Below are 12,254 nucleotides of genomic sequence, written 5' to 3'. Positions count from 1 at the left end.
CCAGCCTTAAAGGACCGTCTACATTGGAAGTAAGCAGTGAGAAGTAAGAAAACCGTAACCTTTACTTATCAGTGTAAAACAGGAGGAAATTGCGGACCAAAATCTTGTAATCAATGCCCACTAATGGCCAAAAAATGCCTAGTAATGTCCAGTTATGCCGCAAATCTGTACACCACAATACCCTCAGCGGTGTAAAAGCTAAAGTACAGGCATACTTTTTAAAAATATTTCTAGCATTGATCGAACTGCGCTCTAATTCGCCGAGAGTAAACGTCAGAGCTCAAGTAGGAGTAAGAAATGGAAATGATACATTTCTCTACTCCTACTCTTACTTCATCTATTGTAGACGATCCTTAAATCAATTTTATTTCTTACTTTTACTTTAGCTCTTACGCTTACTCTCGGCGAATCAGAACGTCATCGGCTAGTGTTATTTTAACAATTATGCCTGTGTTTTAGCTTCCTTGCACGAAAAGCTTAAGGTTGTAGTTCTCTCTTACTCGACGCATTACGTTTGTATCGTTGAGTGGAAAATTATAATATTAACGCAACGGTTAATTGGTGTTCACTGGGTGCGCCTGAGCTTCGCTCAGAAACGTGTTAAAGTTGCAGTCGTTTGTCGCAGTAGAGTAAAATTTGAGAAAACTGAAAGACCACGTGTACGAGCGTGGTCACACCTCGAGGAATTGTCCAAGGTATATCCCTTACACCATGGCGCCAAGTATATGCGAGACATATGTACGCGCACGGGGGCGGAGTACAGATATAGATAGTGACTTGGCAACATAAAGAATACATAACGCAAAGCATCGAGGATCGTTCCATTGGCTGGTTTCGGTGCCTCATGGTGTACGCCTACCCGGCCAGTCACTCCACCTCTTCGACACGCAATTGGCAGACAATAATCGAGTTCTCACGCGAGCGAACGGCCTCGCGACCTCACAGGTGCGATCTTCTTTCACCTGCGAGATCGCGTTGACGCACGATTCTTCAACGCGGGCTCGCGTACGGATTTAGCTTCTTATCGGGGACGTGCACCATTCAAAATTACAGATTGCTGAATTCGAGGGGTAAACCGCTGACCAAAATCACGTACCCCAATACCTACTAATGCCCAGTGGGCTACATTTTCGATAGATTTATAATGCTCCAGCAAGGCCAAATACCACCCACCAATGCCCGAAATCTCCACACCACAATGTTTACCTCTCGGCTGAAATATAAAAATGATTGCATATTACGTTACTTTTCATTAATAACACTGCGTTTTGCGATTTACTTACGGATTCTCTCCCTCTCTTTCTCTCTCTTTTCGACTATCTCAAATCTTTCCAATAAAGAGACATCGATCATTTTGAGGCGCGACTTTCAACTTTAATTCTCTCACGATAATTTCGCTAGAATAACGGCACTGAGAAATAAATCGGTGATTTTTATGTCGTTGCAGATAGAGTGATATGTTAACCGAAGACAATGATCCGACAAAACCAGCAGGGGTTTTAGACAATGCTGGCAACGTGTCTTCCTCGACAGAAGCCTCGGTACAGCATCCTCGCGCCACAAACAATGGTAGATGGAACATGCATCTGCAATGGCGTAGAATAGATATATTGCCACATCAATTCAAATTTACATCATTATCTTACATACATACATCTTGTAGATATATCTACAAGTATCAACTTGAATAAAATTGCCGATTATTTATTACTATGACGCGAGAATACAATTTACAAAGTGGCAATCAATATCGGACATAAAAAAACTGCGTTTTATAAACAGAATGTTGTGTTTCCATTTTTATACAAGAGACCGAAGTTAAGAACGAGGTACAGGACTGTCCCGAGAATGACAGCGTACCCGGTGGTGAACTGTACATTGACGAGAATGCCGAGGAAAAGGAGCAGGAATATCCGGATTCGATGGAAAAGACGGATTACGGATCCTTGTACTCACCCAATCAATATTACAACAGGTACTCAAACAGTAATTAGCCAGATACAATCTGTTGACTGAACGCAATGAGATTAACTTTGAAAAAACAATAGAGAAAGTGTATTTTGAATAAGATATGAAAAATATATTCGCTATCGCGTTTTATCTTTTGGAAATTCGTTTTTTTTTTTAAATAAAATCATTGTGTAATCACCAGGCTGCGTATGTGTTATATTTGTAAGGTCAATTTGGTTCGCACGAGCAGATTCCCATTATTTAAGCAGATAATTTTTTATGACGATTCTTTCTCTTCCGTAGCTTGTACAATTCGCCACCTTACGGATCAGCAACAGCCTCGAAAAACGCATCGAGCTTGCAGAGCTCGTACCTAAGCTCTTACACATCGTCAAGCTCGATGACACAGTATCCGTCCTACGCCAGTTACAATAGCGGGACAACGACCTTCCCGAACATGGCGCAAAATATATCATCGGCCTCTCAGGTGAGAACGCACGCGTCCAATTTCACGTTTCATTTCCATTCTTGGCTTCGTCCCGAAAAATTGCAAATGACCTTCTCTCCTCTTCTTCCGCAGAAATTAGACTATAGCGCTTACAGCAGTAGTTTATACGGGAATGACAGGGTACCACTCCAGTATTCCGGATACTATCCTGTGGCTAGTTATCATCATGCACCGCCGGCTTCATTCAATATCGGAAACATCAACTTCGCTGGTAATCATTTACTATTAGAACCTTCCTTTCTTTTGAAAAGGAAATTCCTTGTGAGAGATAAATAAATTATAACAACTGTGCAAACTGTTGGAAAAACGGGTATAAAAGTGAAATTTTTTTTTTATTCAAGTCGTTTAATCGGAAGATGGTTCGAGTCCAGTTTTGAAAACTATGTTAAAATGTATCGCGTTAATATGCTGCAACTTAAATATTTTAAATTGATTGATGTAAACAAAAGATTTTATAATTTAAACAATAACCACGTGCGCGTCTAATGAGAGCTCTTTACAAAACAATCGCAATTAACATTATTTTATATGCGTAAGAAGATTCGACAAAGTCCGCGCTTACGTTAGATCCAACGACACACGATGCGAGCGATCTGACCGCACGGGAAACCGCAAACATCGAAGGTAACATATAATTTTTGAAAGAATATTTCAAAGGAAGAAGATGTAGTGATAAAGAAATGATTGAGAAAAACAAATCTATACCTGTCCTTTTACAGTGGCAACGACGAAGCCATGCAGGCGCGGAAGAAGACAGAGCGGAAGCGGAAACAGTATCGGTTCCGCGGATACGACGGAAGCCGGCCCCGAGCGTATATTCATCTGGGACCTCGACGAAACCATAGTTGTGTTTCACTCCCTACTAACTGGACAATACGCCACCAAGTACCGTAAGGATGCAAGTCATCTGGCTCAAGTAGGGTACAGGATGGAAGAGATGATATTCAATTTGGCGGATACGCATTTTTTCTTCAATGACATTGAGGTAATAGAAATTTTCCATGCATAAATTTTATACAGAATCATCCGAGGGGTAAACACCATTACTTTATCTTATCTTATTTTATCTTTATAATGCCCAAACTAATACCCCAAAAATGCCTAATAATACCCAGTAATGCCGCAAATCTGTACACCACATGTCCTCAGCGGTTTACCCCGAGGAATCATCCCTCCAGCGAAGGCAGAATATTTCAATGACCTTTATAGATTTGAAAATGTTTTAAAAATGGCTTCACAATTATTAATATTCCGTACAATATTTCATATAATATTGATATATGTATATCATATTTTTGTCTTCCTAAAAGAATATTTTATAAGTTTAAATATAGTATATAAAATATTGTAGAATATTATATAATAGTTTAGTAATTGTGTAAAATAGTTGAACCATTTTCAAATGTTACTTATCATTACTATTTATACATTTGCAAATAATATTTGAGATACTTGATCCGAATAGTCCAGTCCTGGTTTGCTTTCTGACAGCGTCCATGAGTTGACCATATGTGATCTTTAGAGGTCAACATCTGCCCAAATGACTACCTGTATAATGCAATGTGAGATTTTAGCTAGGAAATAATAAATTTTGAGATGTATTCATTAGAGTAAAAAATAATTTTGAAGCCTGAGACTGACCACATTCGAATCACACGTTTTGCAATACATCATGTAGCAATTAAGCTGAAAATTCGTACTTTCAAATGCAAGTGCAAATTTACAAATTTAATATATTACGTTTTCTTTTATAGGATTGCGATCAAGTACATATAGACGATGTTTCGTCGGACGACAACGGGCAGGATCTGTCATCCTACAATTTCGCGACCGATGGCTTTCAGTGCGCGTCTGCAAACAATGGGATATGCCTGGCATCCGGTGTGCGAGGCGGTGTCGACTGGATGAGGAAACTAGCGTTCCGTTATCGTAAGATCAAGGAAATTTATTGCAATTATCGAAACAACGTGGGTGGTCTTCTGGGCACAACAAAGCGCGAACAGTGGTTGCAGTTGCGTTCCGAGATTGAAATGTTGACTGAAAACTGGTTGACGTCGGCTGTGAAATGTCTCAACATTATCAACAAGAGAAGCCACTGCATCAACATCTTGGTGACGAACACGCAGCTGGTACCCGCGCTCTCCAAAGTTTTACTATTTGGCATTGGCGGAATATTCCCCATAGAGAATATATACTCGGCCTCTAAAATTGGTAATTATCAAACATAAAGGAATTCAATAATTACCTTCAAAATAAAATCTCTCTGAGAAAAATGAAATATAAAATTTTTATTTTCAAGTAATTAGGAAAAAATACATATATTAATATTTATAATAGTATAACTTGCCTTTTTAAACAAACAAAAAACTTGGCCGTTTTTTTTCATTATTTTTTGCGGAACTGTAGCAAAGTATTTTCATTTTAGGAAAGGAGAGCTGTTTCGGTAGGGTGGTCGCTCGATTTGGCCGTAGATGTACGTACGTGGTAATAGGAGACGATTCGGACGAGGAAACGGCAGCGCGGGCACACAACTTTCCCTTTTGGAGGATAAATAGCCACTCGGACACCCAAGCCCTGTATACTGCCTTAGAAATGGGATTTCTTTAATCAAAAGCACAAACCAGTCTCTGTCGGGAAATATTTCGGTATTTCATATGAAAAATCGCATGGCGCGTATTTCTATACAATTAACAAGAAAAACTAGTGATAAAATTATGCTTGATATACCACACACAATCCCCCCCCCCCCCACTCTTTTTCTGGAGCAGCTTTTATCATTCCTATAACTTTTATCGTGTGTAATATACATTAAAGAAAGGTGGACACTTTTGCAAATGTCATACTTACACTCGTCGATATTAAAATAATCCGCGAGTTTGGTCGGATATCTCGTCCGCAGGTGATATAGAATGAAAGTAAAATTTTAGAGATAGCAAGAAAATTCGGAGAACAGATTTATAAACAGATGTATAATAAGATTCTTTCGAACGGTTTTCTAGTATTGGCACTTAGTCACAGTGTACTATATAAACTGAGAAACGGAATCTGTGAAAAGTATATATAATAATATACGTTTCGTGTACTTAAACGCACTACGTTAGCATCCTTTTCGTTCTGATGAAAATCAAACGATTTTTACTAATAGCGAAATCGATTGTTCGCACTAGTGCACGTTGAATGCACCCTAAGGTTTGTCATTACAGTCAATTCTTATATTAAAGGTTCGTCTTAAATATCTCTTGAAATATTTGTAGCCAGTAAAATGATCTGTACAGCAGCTGTATGCATCATTTTTTGGCTCAATATTTGTTGAACATATATTTAAGACGAAGTGAAATATAACAATTAACTATAAACAAGCCTTAGTGCGCACTAGTGCGAACAACCGAATTCGCTAAAAATATGTTAGTAGATTATACAATCGGATGTTTTTTCATTGACGTTACACAGCTTGTGTAAATATATACGGATTTATATAGTTTTTAACAAACTATTTTTATAATTATCATATTTCACTTAATACACTCGTGATACTTTCATTGCGCAAATTTATTGCAAAGAATCAGTTTGATTCCTTTGTTACATCTCCATGAATTATATCTGCTTTATACCTGTTTGTCATATTACGTGTACCTTTTTTACATTCCTTTAGCTTCTATGTCGCAAATATATAGTTATAAGCGAAATTATGTATATTTTGAAAGTATCCATATCAATTACACATTATACACATGCCATATAACAATCTTACTGGACACAAATGCATTAGAAAAAGTATTTATATATTTGTAAAAATATTATATAGTTATTACGATATTTTGGAATTGTACAAGGCTATTTGACAAACGAAAAAATGCATTAAGTAATATAATAAAAAGAGGAAGGAACGAATTAGTATAGTTACTAATTACGGTTGACATCGTTATGTGTAAAAACAGTTTATAAAAATTTTCTGAATATATCGTATTATTCGTTAACAAAGCTATTAATAAAAATATAATTGAAAATATAACGTGCAACTGTTCGTGTCTGAAAAGAAGGGAAAAATGAAAGTAACTTTATTCTTTGGCAAAAAATTATCTGCGCACATCAAGTCTATGTTAAATTATATGTGGTACTAATTTAATATCGGCTACTCTGAAAATAAATCAATATTCTAAGATTCTGTTTTACTTAAAACATGTACACCTGTTTGATTTTTATAAACCATTCTCTTTATTTCTGCGATATAAAATAAATCTTTTTATTTAATTTCCTAAACAATCACCTTTTGATATTAATAAAAATTGTTTAGTAGACACTTTTTTTAATTACGAAATGTTTTATTTTCCTTTATTAGTAATCACATTTTCTTATATAGTAAATATAATTTTCAACAACTTATTACAATTTGTTCATAAGAAGTATAGACAATTTGTTCATAAGAAGTATAGACAACTAAATATATTTTATACAGCCTCTCAATTTTTTAAAATGTATTTTAATATGTATCTATTTATTGGAAAGATTAGAGAGCGACCAATATCTTAAGTAATGCGACCAATTTTTAGAAATAGGCCTACACTTACATAGTAACGTATGTGGGAGCAAGAAGAACTCCACAATTATCATCCTTCTGAGCCATTAGAATATATCCATCGTTGCCCCAGTAATTCGACCAAGAATTCTTTACCAGCCAATAATCTTTTCCATTCATATTGCCATATCCGACAGCCAAAACAGCATGATCTAATTTATCTTCGGTATTACCTGTACACAAAAAATAATAATTCTTTAAGTGAGAAATTTGTACTCGTAAATTTTTTGGAAAATTATAAATAAAAAGTTTATAAATCTTACCACAAGCTGGATCGTAATACACTCCGTGAGAGTAAAAAGAGAATGTCTTGTGGGAGGCATCGATAGCGACAGAAATAGGACCGTGCTTAGCAATGGCGATTTTCAAAGCTTTCACATTGCGTGGAGTGACGTTAACGAAACCGGTGATCTTGGCTGTTAACGTTACGTTGGTTACATGACAGTATCCATCCTGAAAAGGCAAAAGAATTTTTTTGTTCTGCTTGATACGAATTTCATTCAGATCAGATATTTAATAAATGTAATCAAATAATTTACCTGTCCCAAATAACCACCATAATCTTCTTCAGTAGGTAAGCCACCATGTTTCATTATCCACTGATATGAACGGAAATCCTCTCCGCCATCACATCCATTATTACCAAATCCCCATGAACAATCGATCAGTGCCTACAATATTAATATCACTGATTTGCGGTATAAGCACTATACCCTCTGTTTATACTGTATTATATTTTAATATTTAACACTTAACATTATCAATTCAGCACACAAAATAAAAATTGGGAATCAAACAGAAAAAAAATTGGTAAATTTGGATACTTTTACAAGTTGCTTACCTGTTGAGACAGACGTACTAACTTGTTATACTTCATGTAATATGCACCTTCTACCGCACCAGTAGTACCAAAACTCCAACAAGAGCCGCAAACGGACTGATCTGTGTAAATAAAATATATTAATACTTATACATATTTATAAATATAACAATTAGTTACAAACCTTTGACTGGCGTTACAGCGCCATACAGCCTCCAATCTAAACTGTCGGGAACGTCTGCGATTTCCCTTGCGACATCATGCGGGAATTGTGCTCCGCCATTGTAACCTGGAGTATATTGTTTACCTCGTAAAGCCTTCAATTCGAGATCGTTACGATCCACCAAATGATTAACATCTAACTGATAACCCAAATTGGCACGGTTGGTAGAGTGAATAAATCTGAAAGTTATTTATATGAAGCAATAACTTTTAGAATGGCGATACATAAAATACCTATCGTGGCATAAATGTACCTTATGTTTTGTCTAAATAGGTCTTTGCGATACATGTGATCCATGTCATTCTTGTAATTTTTATTGTGAGTCTTTTTGAATCTGTCAAATGCTTGATGCAAATGATCTTCATAATTATGAATGAATTCACGCATTGGATTAAAGGTGTATACGTGATTTTCACCTGGCCCTGGGAAGCTAACACACTTGGCATCTGCAAGTAATTTCCTTCGTAATTATAAATTCGATACAATTGGCTTATTTTTATGTAATAAATAAAATCTGTATACACATCGGATTAAGAATTTTACGTACCTTCAATGATTTTGAAGACATCGTCCGAAGGTTTGTCAAAGGAATACCAATCGTATTCCAGGTAATAATGATCGTAATGTGAACCTAAAAGACTATTGAATCCTCTCATTTCATACCTCACGGGAATAGGCTCCTTGACTTTTGATAGATATGGCGACTTCTATAAAGATGGTGATTTCTCTACTGCAGATTTATACAATTTTATTGTATACACAAATAGTTTTATTCTTACTTTATAGCGTATCCAGAGTGTGTATTTATTTGTTTTCTCCCCAATTTCCTGTACAAGTCGCCACTTTTCGCACAATAATCCATTGATCATCTCTTCCCCGATACACTGTGCATAAATTTCATTGAAAGCTACTTATACATATTTTATACACATGTATACACGTATATTTTATGAAATAAGAAAATTACAGAATTTACAATCCTGCAATTTCATTTACCTCCATTTCAGACGCATCTGGAATAATAGACTGCGGCTGTACTTTCAAATCTTCAGTGCCATTCACTTGCAGACATGTTTCTGCATTGTCAACAGTCTCTGTGGTAACAGGCGCTAACTTGATACTGGCTCCATATTGTCCCTTGTGAGCCAATTGGAGGGTCTTAACCATCCCTGTCAGACAAAGGAACAGATTTATATATTGCCTATGTATACTATGTACGCTATAACAGTCCATATAGCCAAGTTAAAAATAGATAACGAGTGAATAGAAGAGAGATTGTCATCTCCAAGTACCTCCATAATAATCGATTCTACTAGATCCACTGGTGCCATCGTACCACGCGTAAAAAGGCTCTCGAATTTCCGCATACGGTATATACAATGTTCCTTTCACCGTGTACGTTTTACTGAACGTCGGTGCTGTCACGGTTTCTTTGGGAAGCGCCGTTGCATAACATATCACTGCAAAATTATAAATAAACTGACTTATATAAGAGAGCTCTTGGAAAGGCAATACCAAATAGATAAAGAAAAGGCTACTATTATACAGGGTGACCATTAGCATTGTGTTGAAAGTAAATGGTTATTACTTTGTACCTGTACGTATCCACTTGAATAACTTACCACAGAGTATTACAAGTAAACTATTCCTAACGCTAGACATCTTCGTTGTGTCTCTGAAATGCATAACGTATGCATGAATATACATATATATTTAAGTACTTATCGTCATTCTGATAACACGTCTGACCCAGCCAGATTACATTGATTGACAGTTACACACATACTAATGGAATTAATGTATAAATTATACTTTTTACACAAAGTAGATAATAAGCTAAAGGCAACGTCATTGTCGCAGCAACGGAATATTATTTCATTACCAAATATCTATTAAAGTAGTAGAAACGTAATTGTTGATAAAATAAATAAAACTACAATGTGAGGAAACAAACGAGTAGAAACGCATCAAACTGTCATTTCGTTGCGAAAAGGAGATAAAGGATGTGTAAAGGAAAATGGAGCAGCTCGCTTTGCTTGGTTCTTTCCAAGTGCTTTTAACGACGTTTGTTACGATATTACCTGTTTTGTGAATAGTGCTAAATTCATTTATCTTAATGGCACAAAATGTAATACTATCGGAACGAATAAAAATTATCGTTTTAATCACGCGTGCGACATTTACCTCAATTGCGTTGTAGAAAGTTGGGCTTTCCGAGAGCACAATAATAGCCGAGTACGACTGGGGTATGTACAACGAGTCACCTTCTTATCTGTTTACGTTTGACCACTTGGACCATGGACGTAGAAATATCTGTGAACGGAGTCCACGTTCGCGGGGCTGGGACCTGAGGGGCAAGAAAGAAATATCATCAGCCATGATGGCGGTGACAATTAGGTAAGGTTAGAGTTTCTCTAATCACGGTTAATTACGCGAAATAGCGGCATGATCACGTATACCTGTATTTATTTGCGAAATATGCAACCTGAAATTGCAGCGATACCTTGATTAAGGGATAACGCGTAGCTCTGTGCTAACTCAACCTTGCAAAGTGTTGACGTAAAGTCGAGTGGCCCAACGTGGCCAATTGACCAATTGAACACAGGCTCGAGCTTCCGAGTGGTTCGATCATGTTCTTCTAATACTTTGTCAGTTTTTGGGATTCTCGATTTCCTCGATTTCAAGTGTGAAATTCTCGGAATTGCAATTCTTGGAAATGCTGAAATTTCTTGGAATTTTAGATAGTGCCACCTCTTTGCCGATCATATTCTCCTGATACTTTGTCAGTTTTCGGGATTCTCGATTTTCGCCATTTGAAGTCTGAAATTCTCGGAATAGCTAATTCTTGGAAATTTAGATAGTGCCACCTCTTTGCCGATCATGTTCTCTACTAAACCGCCATCAAGTGCAGTTTACATCGCTGGCTTCGCAATTTTTATCATCTGTATCCAATGAAAATAATCGCAGATGATAAAGATTATCATTTTGTCAATTGACTCGCGGTGCTTCGAGTCCGAAGTCCAATTAACTCCGAGTGCTGCCGAGTTAGTTGCGGCTGGACCGAGATTTACTATGTGTCATGTCACAACGCGCTAAAGTTGTTCATTTGTACAAAACGGTAATGAAGCGTATTCGTACCGTTCAGCTTTTAGCGATCGTACAATTTTTCTCAAGGTTTGCCTTTGCATTGTCTTTCAGCTGTTGTACATGGGCCGAGACTATCCGAAGGGATATGAATATTTCAAGACGAAGCTGAAGAGAGCTTTCGAGAAAAATAAAACAGAGACTGATCCCGAAAAGATAGACAGAATGATAAGCCACGGTAATTTTGTGATAAAAGAGCTGGAAGCTTTGTATATGTTGCGCAAATACAGAACTCTCAAGAGAAGATACTATGATCAATGACGGAAAGAAGGAGCTTGCGTTAATTATCAACATGTTGGATAGGCATTACTGTTCTCACGTTTTGTAAATGTACCAATTGATATGTAATTGTTATAAATTACAATTGCTGTATGTACAATGTGCGTCTTTCTTTGTACCGTGCAAAACTTGATATCACATATGCTTCGTACGAAACCTTTTCTCTTTATTCGAGCGACACAGAGGTGTCGTTCTAACCTAGCTTCGTCGCGAGTTACTGAACGCTCGCGTTGCGTGCTCGCGATTACTCTCGCATAAAAATACACTCGGCGAAAAATGTGCATCGTCTCGTAACGGTTTTCTTTCTGCATTCTTGTAGAATCTCGTAAAATGGCCGCTTGCGTAGCTGTTATCGGCAAAGATGCAAGTATACACGGCGTTTTCTCACTTGTGGAGGTTATGACAAGAATCTTTCAAGATTACACTCAACATATCTATCTAACCGAGTCTCTTTCAGCATCGAATTCTTCTGTTAATTGATTGATATTTCGCAGAACTCGCCGAAATTTATCAAGATATATCAGTGCGCGGACGAAGCTGCCGAGCTGCAGTTTCATTACAAGGTGCACACGTCGATTGACATTATAGAGGAAAAGCTCAACGTGGGAAATAAAACGGCGGTTGATATACGGGACTTATACCTAGGCTTGTTATTTGCGACTGAAGAATATAAAATGTATGTAATATCGTAACGTCCCCGCTGGGAACAGTTTACTCAAAGTATAATGAAACCTTGTGCCTCAAGGTCTCTAAT

The 12,254-nt window shown here is 37.0% G+C and overlaps 3 protein-coding genes across 4 annotated transcripts in view; 2 read left to right on the top strand and 1 right to left on the bottom strand.

The window, feature by feature from the left end:
* LOC105564058 (developmental protein eyes absent) overlaps positions 1-6,631 on the top strand; it is an 11,479-nt gene extending 4,848 nt beyond the window's left edge. The window contains exons 2-9 of the mRNA XM_012016155.1: positions 1,448-1,569; positions 1,810-1,975; positions 2,254-2,437; positions 2,531-2,669; positions 2,996-3,082; positions 3,178-3,443; positions 4,213-4,669; positions 4,884-6,631. Of these exons, the coding sequence (XP_011871545.1) occupies positions 1,458-1,569; positions 1,810-1,975; positions 2,254-2,437; positions 2,531-2,669; positions 2,996-3,082; positions 3,178-3,443; positions 4,213-4,669; positions 4,884-5,065 (1,593 nt within the window). The 5' untranslated portion in view covers positions 1,448-1,457 and the 3' untranslated portion in view covers positions 5,066-6,631. The remainder of the gene's footprint in view (positions 1-1,447; positions 1,570-1,809; positions 1,976-2,253; positions 2,438-2,530; positions 2,670-2,995; positions 3,083-3,177; positions 3,444-4,212; positions 4,670-4,883) is intronic.
* A 183-nt stretch (positions 6,632-6,814) lies between these two features.
* On the bottom strand, positions 6,815-10,358 carry LOC105564055 (digestive cysteine proteinase 1). Of its 2 annotated transcripts, none has more exons than XM_012016152.1 (12): positions 10,262-10,358; positions 9,700-9,752; positions 9,370-9,537; positions 9,074-9,246; positions 8,857-8,961; positions 8,625-8,784; positions 8,331-8,523; positions 8,039-8,256; positions 7,876-7,976; positions 7,574-7,705; positions 7,298-7,487; positions 6,815-7,207 (listed from the first exon to the last, which is right to left on the bottom strand). In XM_012016152.1, exons 2-12 carry the CDS (start codon positions 9,737-9,739, stop codon positions 7,023-7,025), a joined length of 1,665 nt encoding a protein of 554 aa, XP_011871542.1. In that variant the 5' UTR covers positions 9,740-9,752; positions 10,262-10,358; the 3' UTR covers positions 6,815-7,022. The 2 variants fall into 2 exon arrangements, with proteins under 2 accessions (XP_011871542.1, XP_011871543.1); XM_012016153.1 differs by lacking the exon at positions 10,262-10,358 and adding an exon at positions 10,159-10,217.
* Positions 10,359-10,842: 484 nt separating this feature from the next.
* LOC105564056 (trafficking protein particle complex subunit 2-like protein) overlaps positions 10,843-12,254 on the top strand; it is a 3,566-nt gene continuing 2,154 nt past the window's right edge. The window contains exons 1-4 of the mRNA XM_012016154.1: positions 10,843-11,195; positions 11,276-11,399; positions 11,820-11,863; positions 11,995-12,176. Of these exons, the coding sequence (XP_011871544.1) occupies positions 11,157-11,195; positions 11,276-11,399; positions 11,820-11,863; positions 11,995-12,176 (389 nt within the window). The 5' untranslated portion in view covers positions 10,843-11,156. The remainder of the gene's footprint in view (positions 11,196-11,275; positions 11,400-11,819; positions 11,864-11,994; positions 12,177-12,254) is intronic.

Source organism: Vollenhovia emeryi, unplaced genomic scaffold (assembly GCF_000949405.1).
Source record: "Vollenhovia emeryi isolate VEMERY1.0 unplaced genomic scaffold, V.emery_V1.0 DF939169.1, whole genome shotgun sequence".
In the NCBI taxonomy this organism is placed as follows: domain Eukaryota; kingdom Metazoa; phylum Arthropoda; class Insecta; order Hymenoptera; family Formicidae; genus Vollenhovia; species Vollenhovia emeryi.
The sequence above is the reverse complement of the archived record's forward strand: the minus strand, read 5'-3'. Positions and strand labels throughout refer to the sequence as shown.

Coding starts and splice junctions, on each gene's coding strand:
- LOC105564055 (XM_012016152.1), bottom strand. CDS start 9,739: ATGTCTAGCGTTAGGAATAGTTTACTTGTAATACTCTGTG. Junction 8,785..8,856: donor CACTCTGGATACGCTATAAA/GTAAGAATAAAA, acceptor CCATCTTTATAG/AAGTCGCCATATCTATCAAA. Junction 8,524..8,624: donor TGTCTTCAAAATCATTGAAG/GTACGTAAAATT, acceptor AATTACTTGCAG/ATGCCAAGTGTGTTAGCTTC.